The 17760-nt window shown below is 43.9% G+C and overlaps 1 protein-coding gene and 1 long non-coding RNA gene across 6 annotated transcripts in view; one reads left to right on the top strand and one right to left on the bottom strand.

The window, feature by feature from the left end:
• Nln (neurolysin) overlaps window positions 1–2271 on the top strand; it is a 99102-nt gene extending 96831 nt beyond the window's left edge. For 3 of the 5 annotated variants that reach the window (XM_087614552.1, XM_087614558.1, XM_087614578.1), the window contains one exon: window positions 223–616. Coding sequence is in view for 2 of the 5 variants with exons in the window: in XM_087614569.1 (XP_087470695.1) it covers window positions 223–357 (135 nt within the window). In the remaining 3 variants the exon portion in view is untranslated. 5 annotated transcript variants of the gene reach the window in all.
• On the bottom strand, window positions 1340–17542 carry LOC147996047 (uncharacterized). Its single transcript, XR_015673863.1, has 5 exons — window positions 17335–17542; window positions 15580–15673; window positions 4593–4691; window positions 3572–4235; window positions 1340–3453 (listed from the first exon to the last, which is right to left on the bottom strand). It is a non-coding gene; the product is annotated as an uncharacterized LOC147996047 (long non-coding RNA).
• Window positions 17543–17760: the final 218 nt, after the last annotated feature.

The raw sequence follows: 17760 nt of genomic DNA, 5'->3' as shown, positions 1-17760 counted from the left end.
AATCTAAGGACAGGACACAATAATATCAGACAGGGAAGACCTGAGGCTCCAAATCTCTAACTACAGGAAGGAGGGAGCAAGCTGCATGTGGGCAGAAGAGAATGTCTAGACTTGAGTAAGGCTGAAAGCCCCCTTTTCCTCACCCTCACCTCTCCTTGTGTCTGGGGATCTGGGGGATTGCTCTGCCCGTGAGTTATTAGGCATGATGTTTTCTTTTATTAGGTTGGAATGAAATACAGAAACTTAATCCTGAAGCCTGGGGGGTCCCTGGACGGCATGGACATGCTCCAGAATTTCTTGCAACGTGAGCCAAACCAAAAAGCATTCCTAATGAGTCGAGGCCTGAATGGTTCGTAAGCCAGGGATCCTGGGAGTTGTCCATGTCTGGAGGACAAGTCAACACTGTCATGTGGTGCCGGCCTGGAGACTGAAGAGAGTTTTACAAAAGAAAACTTAGATTTCTATTGATTTGCTTTTGTTTTTTAATTTTAAAAATTATACAGATGTAAATGGAATTATAAATACTGTGACCTAAGGAAAGACCAACTAAAAATAATTGTACTATAAAGTTTCATAAAAATGGATTTGATTTCTTTTGATAAAAGTTTCATATGAATGTAATTTGATTTTTTTTACAGTTATAATCCAGATAATATAATGTAAGAGGGCTAAGACATTTTAAATTGAATCACATACATGATATAATTTGATCCTTCTTATATCTTGAAGTTTTATACTTGCGATCTCTGGACTGATAAATGAATCACCACATTCTCTCTGGTAAATATTTCCTCCGAGCCCTGTGTCAACCTTGACCCTCTGCCTCAGAGCTAGGCGACAGTCTGCCTGCGTGTGTCAAGGCCAGCACAACATGTTTCAGTAGTGTTTGTCTTTTGTAGTGAGCTTCATGATTCTTAGTTTCCTATCACAATTATATTCCTCCTCTTGGATAATTTTTTTAAATTTTATTTTAACTAGTTATATGTGTGTGTGTGTGTGTGTGTGTGTGTGTGTTTTGTGTCTTACACTAGAAGCTCAAATGTCAACTCTTCTGTTGCAGTCACAGTGAGAAAAGCAGGTAAAGTGAGAGGAATTCAGGTATCCTTTGGGTTCCCATTCCTTTTAGTACTCGCTGTGTATTTTGCTTATATTTTTTATTTTGTTTGTTTGAGGTACCATCTCACCATGGAGCCAGATTGGCCCAGAACTCGAGGTAATTCCCCTGCTTCAGCTTCCCAAGCCTTAAGACCCAGGCGTGAGCCACTACACTCAGCTCAGTTCTCTTGTTTCTAATCGGGATTCTGACCTTGCCTCCCAGAAAGTGACAGTGGACCCTGTAGTCACAGTGTGTTGAAGTGCCAGGGGCAGAACTAAGTTTTTTTTTTTTTTTTTGGTTCTTTTTATCAGAGCTGGGGACTGAACCCAGGGCCTTGCGCTTCGTAGGCAAGCGCTCTACCACTGAGCTAAATCCCCAACCCCCAGAACTAAGCTTTTAACACTCCAGAAGAGAGTGGGTTGGAGTGGAGCGTTGGAGAGCGGCTGCTCCCAGTGTTCTGTGGGCAGCTGAGCTGTGGGGAAGGCTCCTCAGCAGCCTGCTTCGTATGGAGACTGTTAAGTGAGCCTCCAGATCTCTAACTCCTTTTATTAGGTCTAAGTTTCCAGAGCAGCAACAGGGCAGTGAGCTCACAGCACTAGTGTAGCTCTGGGAGTCTACTCACAAAGGAAACCGGGTGGGATTCTGGAGAAAATGTCGGTGAACTGTGACCGCACTTTCCACTGACCTTTGAGCTGTTTCACATACCTGAAGAATGACTTTGCTGGCAGGCAGCGAAATTAGAGCCTGTCTGTTTGTTAGACCAAGTGGACTTTGTGTTAAATAAAATATTATGTCATGTAATAAAGTTATACAGAGTACCAAGAGCTGTGCACAGCAGGGAAGCCCTTTGTTCGTGTAGTTTGATTTGATTTTTGCAGTGCTGGGCATTCAAACCTCCAGCTTCTTCACCCATGCCGGCAAGTGCTGTGCTCGCCCCAGCTGTTTTTATGGTGGTGGTAGAAACCTCTGGAAGATTCTAGATTCTCACATCTGTCCCCACCCCCATTTTTTCTACTTTCAGACAAAAAAAAACAACTCTCTTCAGCTTTCTCTAGTATTGCCCAGAATGTCTCTTTCAAAATGACTTCTGTCATAAATCTGACTTTCCTTGGGAAAGCTAATAGCCAGTGTGTGAAAGACTGCACACAATAAAGTTGCATCATTGTCCACGAGAATGAGCTCACACTACTTTTGTGTTTTAATGTTAAAGCTTGTATCTACAAGAGAGCCACCCCAGTGCTGTGTGCATAGGTGGATGCCGCCACACTCTACTTGGGCTCTTATTTGGCTGAATATTCCTGCATGTTCCATTTCCTCAAATTATACAGGTTTGGTAGACCTGTTCAGCTGTGTTCTTTCTCTCTTCTCAAGCTTTTCCGCCCGCGATTTTCTGATACCCAGAAGCTGCTCTAAAATGTTCTTCCCATGGTAAGATGTCTGCAGTGCTTGTCATCAGAGAAACTGTCTGCCTAAGAAACTTTTAAAGAAAGTGCTCACCAAGTCCGTCAGGACACTTGGTATCTGTGTTGAGAGGACACACCTTTGTGGTTGAGAGATAAGACTGGATAACTGGCTAAGTGGATTCCTAGCTATTGAATAAAATATTCAATAATATTTTATTGAATTTCAAGTCAAAGAGGGGGAATTTCAAGTCCTTTAGGTAAAAGCAAGAAACTCCACTCTAAAGTATTAACTTATAGTAACAGTTGGAATAGTTATATATGAACATATTATTAAAAGTAAAAGATTCATCTACTAGGACAAACAAAATGAAAGTAATCATATCCCATTGTTGGGTAGAGGTAAAACGTCACTAGGATGGTGTTACTTGGCAAACAAAAGTCTTGGCAGTTTTCTGGCCAAATTTCAGTAGCAGCTCACTGTTTTTGTTTTTTTGTTTGTTTGTTTGTTTTTGTTTTGTTTTTGTTTTTTTCTTTTTTTTGGAGCTGGGGACCGAACCCAGGGCCTTGCGCTCACTAGGCAAGCGCTCTACCACTGAGCTAAATCCCCAACCCAACAGCTCACTGTTTAACACATGTAGGGAGGGTCCGTGGGAAGCTCAAAGCCTTTGAAGATCGAAAGTCCCTCTGGATCCCAATATGGTTACCCCCATAGAATGGGATACCATGGTCCATCCTAGGAACTACATTTTCAGCAGGCTTGTGTTAACATTACAAGTGTTTGGGAAAGCAAGAGTTTGGTGATGACTTTGAAAATAGCCCTCAAGAAGAAAATTCACCTGGAGAGTGAATTCTCAAATGAATTCTCATTGTTTAAAATACTTGCACAATATGGGAGAGCTTATGTCATGGCTAATGAGGTTGGAGCTTAAAAAGCTACAATTAGAAGATAGAAGACTGGGGCTGGGGATTTAGCTCAGTGGTAGAGCGCTTACCTAGGGAGCGCAAGGCCCTGGGTTCGGTCCCCAGCTCCGAAAAAAAGAACCAAAAAAAAAAAAAAAAGAAGATAGAAGACCAGGTCAGTATGAGAAACAGCGCCTAACTGTTGACTGAGGTACTTCCTGCTGCTGCAGTGTTCATAAAGAACCTGTGTTTTCCATGGCTGTCACAGAGCTCTCCTCCACAGGTGAGGTTTCCTTCTGTGGTGATCAGAGAAACATAATTGGGTGAGAGGTTCACGGTCTGTGTCTTAGTGCAGTAAGAACTGGGGATATTGGTTACTGGATAAAATACCCTCTAGGCAAACACGAAGACCTGAGTTCAGAACCCAGTCATCTACATTAAAGCCAGGTATGGCAGGAGACAGCTACTGCTGTGCTAATCCCAGTGCTGGGGGAGAGCAAATAGGCCAGCTCAATGGCCAGCCTGGACAAATTGATGAGCATCAGTTCAGTGAGGAGGACCGGGCTCAAAACATAAGAGGAAGATAAACAATACCAATCTCTGGCATACACAAGTGCACATGAATGTGCGCTCACACACACATAGAATACACATTAACATGGTGTAGCTTCCCTCGTGACACAGACCATTTAGAGTTATTGTCATCTGTAGTTAGCCTGCATAGCTTCCATTGGAGCTTCTCAGTCTTCCCTGGAATCTGACATCATAGTTGATGTTGATGGTCGACTTGATTGATTCAAGAGCCTCTAATAGATTAAGGTAGCTTCCAGCTGTGTCTACAAAAAGATTTCCAGGGTGGATGACGAGAGAGAAGACTGCTCAAGCCTTGTAGCCCCTTGGAAAGACGGAAGAAGGAAACCCCAACAGCAGGCCTCTGCTTCCTGATGTCCTCGGTGTGAGTTGCTCTGCCCTCCCTCTCTCATTAGAATGGGTCATCTGAAATCATTGTTGTTCCCCCCACCCCCAGGTCTTAGCCCCTTCTTTGAACTTTCCTGTATTTGCTCACAGCAATGAGAAAGTCGGTTTGTAATTAAGAATGGGAGCCTTAACAGTTATATATGACCAAAATAGAGGTGAAAGCTCTTCAACACAGACAAAGGTTACTCTTCTTCCCTTACAGAGTATATACTCACCCCATACGGACTCCACACACAGCTGTTTCATGGCATATTGCACCCTGCTTGTCCAGCCCTCCTCCACGCTGCTCCTGCTCATGCCCCTCCAGTCCTCAGCTGAGGGAAGAGTTCGCAGGCATTAGTTGCTAAGCATTCACTCGGAAATTACCTTTTGCATGGTCTTCAACAACTGAAATGTGTAAGTGAATCCTACGTTATACATGCTCGAGGTCCTAGGTTTAATCCACAGCACCAATTAATTGGTTAAATTATAAAAAGGAATAACTTTATAACTGAGAGAGGCACCTTTCTACATGAAAAGTCCTTTTTCAGACGTAGTGAGTTTCTAGGGTATGAGAGAGATGAAAGAAAGCTTTCATAGAAGAAAAATAATAGAAATTTTAAAGTAAAACAAAACAGTCAAAAGGGGTAGGGTAAGAGAGGCCTTGTTGGGAAAGGCTCAGTGGGAGTGGGAGGGTGTGAAAGGGTATCGGGTTGAAAATAACCAAATATACGTGCGGTGGTTTGACTGAGAATGGCCCCCAAAGGCTCCTATATTTAAATGCTTAGTCATTAGGGATTGGCACTATCTGAGAAGGATTGGAAGGTGTGGCCTTGTTTGAGTGGTTGTGACCTTATTGGAGGAGTATATCACTGGGAATGGGCTTTGAGATTTCAAAAGCCCCTGACAGACCCAGTTCTCTTTCCCTGCTGTCTGGGGATCGGGATGTAGAACTCTTAGCTACTTATCCAGCACCATGTGTGCCTCTCTACCTCCAAGCTTCTTACTGCAATGATAATGGACTAAGCCTTTGAAACTGTAAGCGAGTCTCCAATTAAACACTTTACTTTGTAAGAGTCACCTTGGTCCTGGTGTCTCTGAACAGCAGTAAGACAGTGAGTAAAACAATATATACGCATAAAGTTGTCAAAGGAAACATTTAAAATGGATCTAGAGGTTTACCTCTCTCTCTGTGCTTTGTATTCTAAAGGTAGAATTCCACCCCCCCTATGTTGGGGATTGAACTTAGAGCTTCAAATCTTAGGTAGGATTACCATTGCTGTGGTAAAACACCATGAAAAGCAACTGGAAGAGAAAGGGGTTTGTTTGGCTTATGCTTCCACATCACCAATCATCAAAGGAAGTTAGGATAGGTCTCAAGCAGAGCCAGAACCTGAAGGCAGGAACTGATGCAAAGGCTATGGAGGAGTGCTACTCACTGGCTTGCAGGACAACCAGCCCAGAGACGGCCCTGCCCACAATGGGCTGAGCCCTTCCACAGCAATTACTTGTTTAAAAAAAAAAATGCCTGACAGGCTTGCTGACAGCTTGATGTTATGGAGGAGTTTTCTCAATTGAGGTTCCCATGTTTTAAGAGACTCCAACCTGTGTCAAGTTGACATAGAACTAGGCAGCACCTTTTACTTATTCAAGACCAACAATGTTCTATTACTGAGCTACATCCTCAATCCCTAAACTGCATAATTTCTTAAATCTAGAATCTCTGATTTGCTTGACGAATAAGGCAGAGGGTGCAGATATCCTATGATTTCCCTGAAATTATGAACCATATTTACATTTGTGGGAAGATCTCGAAACAGAAAAAATAATAATAAAACTACCAATTTAGGCAATTTGTTTTGAACTTCTGTTTTTTTTTTTTTTTGTTTTTGTTTTTTTTGTTTTTTTTTTTTTTTTTTGGTTGTGAGACTTGCCTTTAACGGCTGAGCCATCTCTCCAGCCCTGAACTTCTGTTTTTTAATCCAAAAACTATCCAACACCCAGTACACACTGGCCCTAGAACTGATGGAAGATGAAAATGACAGTCCTAAATCCTCCCCCTGGTGGGGAATGCAAATCTGTTCATAGTGCATTCAAATAAATTATAGTACAAACGTTGAGTATGAAGCATTGCGCGCTCTCTCTCTCTCTCCCTCTCTCTCTCTCTCTCTCTCTCTCTCTCTCTCTCTCTCTCTCTTTTTACTTAAGCCTAGTTTATTCCACAGTCCTGTCATGCCATAGAATTTTAAGTGGTTACCATGCCATCTGCCACCACTGGCTTTTCTAACAAAATGACTGCTTCCCCTCCCCCTTTTCCATGGTTCATGGTTTTCCATGCTGGTTAGAGTGCACTCTGATACAAAGAGCTCACAAATGTTCACTGAAAACATTTTGTGATCAAAGTGTTATAAATCAGAGGAACAATAGAGGGTTCTTCCCTGACTTTGGGGGTGTTATATACCCAAATACCAGCAAAGTCAGAAAAGAGGTAGTTAAGACAAGCAGTTGTTCAGAGGTTGTTCAGAATTAGTCATGATTCCTTAATCCTTCCTCCCACCAATGTTAGCAGTTTCCGTTGCTGTACAAGTCAAAGGAAAAGCACTCCAATGCTTCAGCCCCTCGTTGCCTAGTACCTGTGACTTCCTTTATGCAAATAGAACCTTATTAAGCAGGTCAGTGACCAGTTACAGATAGGTAACACATTTCACGGTTCATTGCAATGATAAAGACTAAACCTTAAATGCATAGCCCATTTCCTTCTGTTTCTTTAAACCGTAATTTCACGAAATGCCTTGGTTTTGTCTTTCAGATGTGTTCTTATTTCCTATAAGCAATAATTTAAACCTTGGAAACAATTTACATACACCACAACATGAAAAAGATTTACATGTGTCACAACTGAAATGCCCTTAAAGGGGCGATGTGAAGAGTGAGCTTCCCTCCCACCCTTGCCTCCCAACTGTCTAGTTCTCCCCCAGAATGAATGTATCACCAGTAATCTACATCCTTCTGGAGATTCCTTACACATAGACAAGAATATGTCCTGGCCCTGGCCCTGCCCTCCAAGGCAGCACCTATCCATATCTTTCTCTAATAGTGTTTAGGGATCTGCTTTTTAACCATGGTTGCTACTATCCTGTGTGTGTGTGTGTGTGTGTGTGTGTGTGTGTGTGTGTGTGTGTGTGTGTGTGGTGTGTATATGTGTGTGTGTGTATGAGTGTGTGTGTATGTGTATGAGTGTGTGTGTGTGTGTGTGGTAATGTAGTCATCCTTGCTGATGAATATTTATATTGTCTCTGCTAGCTTTTTGTTCTGTTTTACTTTCAGTATTGAGGAGGATCAGCTCTGAGGCCTCTCAAGTGGTTGGCAAATGCCTTCCCACTGAGCTGTTTTCCCTGCTGACCCTGTTTCTAGTCTCTGGACATTTTATATAACGTTGTCAAGGTTATTTTCAGAGATGCATTGTTTTCCACATCTGCCAGCTTATCTGCTCGATAAATTCTGAAGAATGTAATTCCTGGCTCAAAGGATAGATATTCTCAAATGGGAGCCATATGTCCTGCTAGCATTTATTACAGTTGTTTAACACTGAGTAAGTAAAAATAAATAAGGAAAAGTGGTGGTTAGAAAATAAAGGCCCAAGAGCAATCAGACAACAAAAGGAGATCAAGGGGATACAGATCGGAAAAGAAGAGGTCAAAATATCACTGTTTGCAGATGACATGATAGTATATTTAAGTGATCCCAAAAGTTCCACCAGAGAACTACTAAAGCTGATAAACAACTTCAGCAAAGTGGCTGGGTATAAAATTAACTCAAATAAATCAGTTGCCTTCCTCTATACAAAAGAGAAACAAGCCGAGAAAGAAATTAGGGAAACGACACCCTTCATAATAGACCCAAATAATATAAAGTACCTCGGTGTGACTTTAACCAAGCAAGTAAAAGATCTGTACAATAAGAACTTCAAGACACTGAGGAAAGAAATTGAAGAAGACCTCAGAAGATGGAAAGATCTCCCATGCTCATGGATTGACAGGATTAATTTAGTAAAAATGGCCATTTTACCAAAAGCAATCTACAGATTCAATGCAATCCCCATCAAAATACCAATCCAATTCTTCAAAGAGTTAGACAGAACAATTTGCAAATTCATCTGGAATAACAAAAAACCCAGGATAGCTAAAGCTATCCTCAACAATAAAAGGACTTCAGGGGGAATCACTATCCCTGAACTCAAGCAGTATTACAGAGCAATAGTGATAAAAACTGCATGGTATTGGTACAGAGACAGACAGATAGACCAATGGAATAGAATTGAAGACCCAGAAATGAACCCACACACCTATGGTCACTTGATTTTTGACAAAGGAGCCAAAACCATCCAATGGAAAAAAGATAGCATTTTCAGCAAATGGTGCTGGTTCAACTGGAGGGCAACATGTAGAAGAATGCAGATCGATCCATGCTTATCACCCTGTACAAAGCTTAAGTCCAAGTGGATCAAGGCCCTCCACATCAAACCAGACACACTCAAACTAATAGAAGAAAAACTAGGGAAGCATCTGGAACACATGGGCACTGGAAAAAATTTCCTGAACAAAACACCAATGGCTTATGCTCTAAGATCAAGAATCGACAAATGGGATCTCATAAAACTGCAAAGCTTCTGTAAGGCAAAGGACACTGTGGTTAGGACAAAACGGCAACCAACAGATTGGGAAAAGATCTTTACCAATCCTACAACAGATAGAGGCCTTATATCCAAAATATACAAAGAACTCAAGAAGTTAGACCGCAGGGAAACAAATAACCCTATTAAAAAATGGGGTTCAGAGCTAAACAAAGAATTCACAGCTGAGGAATGCCGAATGGCTGAGAAACACCTAAAGAAATGTTCAACATCTTTAGTCATAAGGGAAATGCAAATCAAAACAACCCTGAGATTTCACCTCACACCAGTGAGAATGGCTAAGATCAAAAACTCAGGTGACAGCAGATGCTGGCGAGGATGTGGAGAAAGAGGAACACTCCTCCATTGTTGGTGGGATTGCAGACTGGTAAAACCATTCTGGAAATCAGTCTGGAGGTTCCTCAGAAAATTGGACATTGAACTGCCTGAGGATCCAGCTATACCTCTCTTGGGCATATACCCAAAAGATGCCTCAACATATAAAAGAGACACATGCTCCACTATGTTCATCGCAGCCTTATTTATAATAGCCAGAAAATGGAAAGAACCCAGATGCCCTTCAACAGAGGAATGGATACAGAAAATGTGGTACATCTACACAATGGAATATTACTCAGCTATCAAAAACAACGAGTTTATGAAATTCGTAGGCAAATGGTTGGAACTGGAAAATATCATCCTGAGTGAGCTAACCCAATCACAGAAAGACATACATGGTATGCACTCATTGATAAGTGGCTTTTAGCCCAAATGCTTGAATTACCCTAGATCCCTAGAACAAACGAAACTCAAGACGGATGATCAAAATGTGAATGCTTCACTCCTTCTTTAAATGAGGAAAAAGAATACCCTTGGCTGGGAAGGGAGAGGCAAAGATTAAAACAGAGACTGAAGGAACACCCATTCAGAGCCTGCCCCACAGGTGGCCCATACATATACAGCCACCCAATTGGACAAGATGGATGAAGCAAAGAAGTGCAGACCGACAGGAGCCGGATGTAGATCGCTCCTGAGAGACACAGCCAGAATACAGCAAATACAGAGGCGAATGCCAGCAGCAAACCACTGAACTGAGAATAGGTCCCCCGTTGAAGGAATCAGAGAAAGAACTGGAAGAGCTTGAAGGGGCTCGAGACCCCAAAAGTACAACAATGTCAAGCAACCAGAGCTTCCAGGGACTAAGCCACTACCTAAAGACTACACATGGACTGACCCTGGACTCTGACCCCATAGGTAGCAATGAATATCCTAGTAAGAGCACCAGTGGAAGGGGAAGCCCTGGGTCCTGCTAAGACTGAATCCCCAGTGAACTAGACTATGGGGGGAGGGCGGCAATGGGGGGAGGGTTGGGAGGGGGACACCCATAAGGAAGGGGAGGGGGGAGGGGGATGTTTTCCCGGAAACCGGGAAAGGGAATAACCCTTGAAATGTATATAAGAAATACTCAAGTTAATAAAAAAAAAATAATAGTAAAAAAAAAAAAAAAAGAAAAGAAAATAAAGGCCCAGTCCAGTGTGATACCCTCTATACTGCCTTCTTCTTCCGTTGGGTGACAGGAGAGTTGTGGGACTGGTTGCAGGCAGGAATGTTCTCTCTGTGTTAATGATCGGGTAGGTCCAGGAAGGAATGTCAGACTTCATCCCAGAACAAAGCCAGCATTGGTGCCTTTGTGTGCATGACAAAGTGGAAAAAGGCAAAAGACGTATTTTGTCATCCTTGTCCCCAGTCAGACGCCCGTCTGTGGTCTATAACATTTGTGTGACTGACCGGTAGGACTTGTGACACACAACACGATCTCTGTTCTCAGCGTTCACATGGCCCACTAGGCCTCAGCTTCCATTAGAAAATCTTTAGCCAGACACTGTTTGCTTCTGTTTTGTTCAGTTTGTGTTCCAGTTAAGCCAGTGAATTTCCATCTGGGATCAGGTGGTGTGAAAGAATATCCCGCAACTATACCTACTATACCTTTCCTTCTGTACAGTCTTGTCACTGCTCTGAAGGCCTTCGGACCTAAGGAATGGAGCCTAAGAATGAGGGGGGCTAAAGTCTCATGCAATAGCCAACTTTCATCAGAACCTCAGACAAATATCCTGAGGGTTAAGAGGAGTCACCGAGGAGCGTGTACAGTCACAAAGCAGCATGTGGCAAGCAAGCCACACTAGTGGCAAAAACATGTTTTTCCATAGAGGCATGTAAACAACAATAGCCAGTCTTAATGACTAATCTGTAGTAAACTCGCTCCTATCTGCTACACCTGGGAAGAGCACAAAAGCACATCCCAAGAACAATTCTGTTTTGAAGAAACTGAGGTCACAAGACTCTTGTGTTCTTGGCGTTTCTCATAAGCACTCAGAATTCTCTTCACGCAACTCCATTCTTGGACCATGTTCTGACAGAGTCCCCGTTTGGTGACCTTTTCCTGAGGTCATTTGAGGGTTTTGCTGCTGTGAACAGACACCATGACCAAGGCAACTTTTGTAAGGACAACATTTAATTGGGGCTGGCTGGCTTACAAGTTCAGAGGTTCAGTCCATTATCATCAAGGTGGGAGCATGGCAGTATCCAGGCAGGCATGGTGCAGGAGGAGCTGAGAGTTCTACATCTTCATCTGAAGGCTGCTAGCAGAATACTGGTTTCCAGGCAGCTAGGATAAGGGTCTTAAAGCCCACACCCACAATAACACACCTACTCCAACAAGGCCACACCTTCTAATAGTGCCACTCCCTGGGCCGAGCACAAACAAACCATCACAGGTGACCAGCTTTGCAATGTCCTTTCTAAACCTACCTTAGTTTGGGGAGAACAGAGGCAGCCTGGCAGTGTCTTTTTAAAGGGAATGTCAGTTCCACATTCAGAGTTTACTGCCGCTGCCCACGTCAGTCTCATCACCACTTAGTAGATAAGCTATGGCCTACGATCTAAGCAGCCACAAGCCATACCTCCTTCTCCCTCTCTCTCCTGTTCCCTTCCTTTCTCTCCAGAGTCACAGAGTCATTCACACACAAATGGATGGTTTGAGAAAATCTGCATGGACACAGCAGAAGTCTGGGTCAGAAAATGTTGTTGGTGACACTCTACATAGCCGATTTTTTTTTTTTTTTTTTTTTTTTTTTTTGAGCTGGGGACCGAACCCAGGGCCTTGCGCTTGCTAGGCAAGCGCTCTGCCACTGAGCTAAATCCCCAACCCCCATAGCAGATCTTTTTTAACTGGAGAATGTGAATGGGGTGGCGCTCCTTTACACAACGCGCCAGTTCCATATAGCAATCAGCATCCTGATGCCGCCGCGCAAAAGAGAGACTTGGAAGAATCCGGTAACACAGTTCTGACCGGTTTGGGCCGAGGCTGGGGGTTTGGCTCAGTGGCAGAGTGCTTGCCTAGGCTCCACCAATGAGAACAATTGCGCTAAATACTAAAGAGCTCTGTAACCTTTCGTAACTCGCCAGGCCATTGTGCTTTGTTTTGGTTTTTGTTTGCATGTCGCTCTGGGCCTTGCCTGTACTGAACAGGGCTTCTACCACTGAGCTACAATGCCCTGTCCGTTCACATTTTGAGAGGCTTTCACTTTGTAGCCCAGGTGCCAGAGGACTCTTGACGCCCCTGCTGAGTCAGCCTCCTAAGTGCCGTGATCACAGACCTAGACAGCTGTCCCCTTCAACCTGTCATGTCACCTTAAATTCACGTGTCTATTCGTGGGCGTGCATTTTTGTGTGTGAACTAACATACGCCACAGTACATGTGCAGAGGTCAGAGAACATGTGGAAGCCTGTTCCTTCCTTCGACCACGTGGGTTCTGGGCATCAAACTCAGGTCATCAGCCTTGGCAGCAAGTGCCCTTATTCGGTGAGCCATCTCTACAGCCCCCAACCAGACGTTTTGTTTTGTTTTGTTCTTCCACCTCTCAGCCAAGATTTATTGAAAGCAAAAGCACACGCGCCTGCGCACAGGAAGCGAAGCGCCCAGAGAGCGAAGCGCCCAGAGACCGACTTCCCAGGAGAGAAAGAGACCCAGAACCTAAAATCCTTTCAGCTAGTTTTTTTCCTTCTTAACTGATTTATTTTTGTTTTATGTGTTTTTGTGTTTTGCCTTCATGTATGTCTGTCCGTGTGACGGTGTCAGACCTTGGAGTTATAGACAGTTATAAGCTGCCATGTGTGTGCTGGGAACGTGAACCTGGGCCATTCGTCTGGAAGGGCAGTGTGTGCTGTTAACTGCTGACCCGTCCCTCTAGTCCCTCCCTCAGCTAGTTTTAAGTAAAATAAAAAACCCGTTCTAAAAAGTCACACTGCTCCCTTTCTGTTTCTACTTAAAATATGGTGGGCCAGAAAGGCCGTCTTGTTTTATAAGTGTGTGTAACTAGTGTTAAAACCTAAAAGGACATAGCCAGTCCTGTCTACCTCACAGGTTTCCTGGTGCCTGTCAGAATTCAAGTGGGGCACGTTAGAAGAGCAACACACGTTCTCTGGTGCCGATGAACAAAATGTCAGCATGCGAGCTGCATTCCATTGGGGTAACAGGAATGAAGTCAGTACACTAAGAGGGGTGTTCTCTCGCACTGAAGACACGGGTTCTTGAGGGTTAGGGCCAGTGATTTGGCAGCTGTCGTTCTGGGGAGCCACTTGAGGAAACTGAGGTTCTCTGGAACTTGAAGAGTCAATGAGGTTGGTTGGAGGCTGAGGGTGAGCACTGGCAGGCTAGTAGCTGTGACCTAGGACAGGACTCCAAGGAGAGCACTAAGGATCGGAAGAAGGATCCTGCCAACCTGGGCTACAGAAGTGAGTTCCAGGTGAGCCAAGGCTGCAGGTGAGACCTTGTCTTGGAGAAGAAGAAAAAGAAGAGGAGGAAGAGGGAAAAGGGGTCTTGGCCCAAAGTAAAGCAAGTTTCAAGTTTTTTTCCCTTTTATTTCTTCCCTGGACAGGGTTTCTCTGTGTAGCCTGGCTGTCCTGGAACTTGCTCTTCTAGACGAGGCTGGGCTTGAACTCAGAGTTCTCCCTCCTTCTGCCTCCTGAGTGCTGGGATTAAAAGCGTCAGCCAGCAGAAGTCTTAATCTTCAAAAGCACTGTAAGAAGATGCCTATCTGTTTCTAGAGAACTTCTGTCAGAACTTCTTACACATGTACAATCGAAAGTGTCACTGAACAGAAAGTTCATAGCTTAGGTCTGGTGGTGCATGCCTGTAATCCTGGTGTTTGGTTAGCGGAAGCAGGGGATTGTCCGTTTCTAGGCCAACCTAAACTATACAGTGAGATCTCATCTGCAGCAAAACAGGCAGAGGGAGGGAGAAGCCTCATGAGACTGCCCTTACCTCTGTGGGTAAATGCATGTGTAGACAGATTTCCATGTCGCATTACCAAAATTAGCCCTCATGGGAGAAGGGGAAAGGGACTGTTCAACAAGCTTGGCGACAGTTGACAGTATTTCCAAACTCCACTGGTGGCTCAAGCTTCTGAAAGCTCATAGCCAGTATAAAGAAGTCTCCCAAATCAGAGGATTCTGTCTTTGATCTTGGAGACGTTTGCATCTGGCATGATTCCTCCCTTGAATATTTCTTTTTTTTTTTTTTTTTTGGTTCTTTTTTTCGGAGCTGGGGACGGAACCCAGAGCCTTGCGCTTCCTAGGTAAGCGCTCTACCACTGAGCTAAATCCCCAGCCCCGAATATTTCTTTGTGACCCCAAAGCTCACTCTCTACCTCCTCCCTTTGGGGTAGTCTCTTATTTCTGCCACTTAGAGCAGAGGAAGTGCACTGTTCTTGTGAGGATTCTTGTTGACCAGAGACAGTGCAAAGAGAAATGAGGAGGAAGCTGAAATGCTTACACTCTAATCCCATCTGGGTTCCCATCTCAGCACTCACCCCTCCCTCTCTCCTCCTCCCCAGCTGCCTCTCTCTCACCACAAGATTAAATGTTCCCCTTGTCCGCAACCAAAATGGAAATATGGTCTCATGCTTGCTAATTATCTTTCCATTCTCTCAGTCATTAGGGTGTAAATTCTGATTTAGTGGCACGGCCTTTTCCCCCAAAACTCTTTGGGGAGCTTGCTGTAAGCGTATCCAAGTGCTGGAGAATCTCAGATGTAGACACTGTGTAAAAATAGAACGGTGCTTTGAGATGCAAAAGTGACATCATTCAATATTGTCGTCTCTGTATTCCAGGAGCAAGTTCAAAGACTCTACTGGACATGTTGCCAGATGCTAATTACTCCAACTGTACATTCTTTTAACTCTTCTGTTCTTGGAGTTTCTCCAGTGGAAAGAGGGAATGTATCCCATCCTTCATACAAAATACAAATGTTCTGATCACGTCAGATGGCCCCCGTGTGAGTGAGGAATAACAAGGTGCTGCTTGCTTGTTTCTCCAGTCTAGAAAGAAGACTGGCATTCTACGTATTTGTCTTTATTTTCTCTTGTTCTTCGTGTGTAGTATGCAATCGAATGTATTTCAAGACAAAACAGGCAAACTTAAAGAATATCACAACGAAGAGGTTTATAATCGCTACTGTAACCTTCCACCACAGAGAAAAGAGAGATACTTGCCAATGTGCTGTCATGAAATATGATCAAAGCCGTGGAGTTTCAACTGCATAGGGAGTAAAGAAATCGCTGTCCTACTGGATCGACAGTAGCCTGTCTGTTAACAGAAAAGACAGATTCACTTAGCAATTCCACTCCGCAGCAGGGGCCACCTGCTAAGGTGTTTATAGCAGCCATCTGTAGAACAGCCCAGAATGTACTAGGTTCATCACAAAAGGCCACGTGTACACAGGACAGAGACCAAAGCTGCATCGCAATACAGATGCAAAGACTGACGCAAGTAAGGAACAGCATTAGCCAGAAAGTGCCACTGCAGGTGCAAGTTCGTAAGATTATCCCTTATCCAAAGTGCGCATGTGTGTGTGTGCGTGTGTGTGTGTGTGTGTGTGTGTGTGTGTGCGTGTGTGTGTGTGTGTGCGTGTGTGTGTGTGTGCACGTGTGTGTGTGTGTGTGTGCGTGTGTGTGTGTGTGTGTGTGCGTGCGTGTGTGTGTGCGCGTGTGTGTGTGTGCGTGTGTGTGTGTGTGTGTTTAAAATGGTACTGTGCATCTTTTCTGGGTTGGAATGTAATAATATAAAAATATCGACATAAAAACAGACACTGAGTTCAACAGTGTGTGGTTTCCTTGACTGAAGGAAAAAGGAAACAGGATCAGGCTCGATACCCAGAAAACCACAACTACAGTTACAGTTTTATGGTGTGTGTGTGTGTGTGTGTGTGTGTTTCTTTAAAAAACCTAGTACATGGGCAAGAAGATAGGTCATCTCAGCTAGGAAAGTGCTTGCTATACAATCCCAACAACCTGAGTTTGATTCTCCCACCCCCAGCCCATGGTGAGAAAGAGAACCAATTTCTGAAAGTTGTCCCCTGGCTTTCTCCACATGGAACTGTGGCATGAGCGTGCACATGCACACACACACACACACACACACACACACACATGCACAAAGATGATGATGACAAGAATGATGATGAATAATTCAAAGTAATGAAAATACAGAATGTTAAAAGATTTCTTTGAAGCTTGTTATTACTTGAAACATTTTAAAATAAAAAAACACTTCTGAGCATCAATCATGCAAAACCCATTCATAAATACGTCCAGAATAAGTTATTAAAGGGCATTTCTTGGATACTCCTATAAAAGCCGAAGCAAGCATCCTAGCCTACTGAAAACTTGAGCCAATTGGATCACAGCATGAGAAGCACAGAGCTGCGTCATCTTGGCCACGTGGTAGCCCTGAGCCCTCTCTCCAGCCCTTGCATATCTGTGCAGCTTCAACAGAGGTGCATCCTTGGCCTCAGGACCCTAGCTTAGCCTCCCGTGTTGGCCTAGACTCTTGACTCTGCATTCCCCAGGTCATAGTGTTTGACATTCAGTTTCACTCCCTTTGTCTTTGCCGACAGAAGCCCAAGTTTCCAAAGTCACCTCCAGGCAATGTATCCACGTATGCCGGAGTGTATCCACATAGGCCATCTCATGTCCCCTGCCCATAATAGATTTGGAAACAAAACAGGAACTGACCTGGATAGTGATGACTGAGGAGAGATTTACTAAGGGCTTCTAAGAGAGTAAGCAATGGAAAGAACCAGTCTCCACATCGGGCCTTACTGTGTATCAATCGATTTAAAGGCCAGAAACTAGCAGCTATGGAAGCAGTAGGCTGAAAATGAAGCCAATCTTCTTGAAGGGAGGAGCTGGAAGAGCAGCAGAGAGACATTCAGTGAAGCTAGACCACATCAGTGAAGAAGGCCTCACCTCCAGACACTCAAGAAAGGGAATCTATGTGGTGTTTTAACCAGCAGTGGCTTCAAACCTTCCAGCTGTAACATTCACGGATGGTTCCAGTTCCTCAGCTCTACATGGAGATAGTGTCTTCCCTGGTCATTGGTGGGGTGGTTCTAGAATTCAAAGTGAGCCAGCCAGTGAGATGGCTCAGCTCGTCAGACTTCCAGACACCTCATACCTCATGCAAATGCAGCAATAATGAAGAAGAGGGAGAGGAGGAAGAGAAGAGCAAAGTAAAGCAGTGTACGTGAAAGTGTGTAGACTACAAGCTGTTGTCTACAGGCAAACCATAGTAAAAACCACTGTTGAGCCTGCTTTATAAAGCTTTCTGCAGTACAAGCCTTAGAAAATATAGTCACCTACCTTGTTTATCTTAAACACTTCCAGAAGCTTTAT

The sequence above is a fragment of the Rattus norvegicus genome, chromosome 2 (assembly GCF_021556685.1).
Source record: "Rattus norvegicus strain SHRSP/BbbUtx chromosome 2, alternate assembly SHRSP_T2T, whole genome shotgun sequence".
In the NCBI taxonomy this organism is placed as follows: Eukaryota; Metazoa; Chordata; class Mammalia; order Rodentia; family Muridae; genus Rattus; species Rattus norvegicus.
This window is presented reverse-complemented; position numbering and strand designations above follow the sequence as displayed.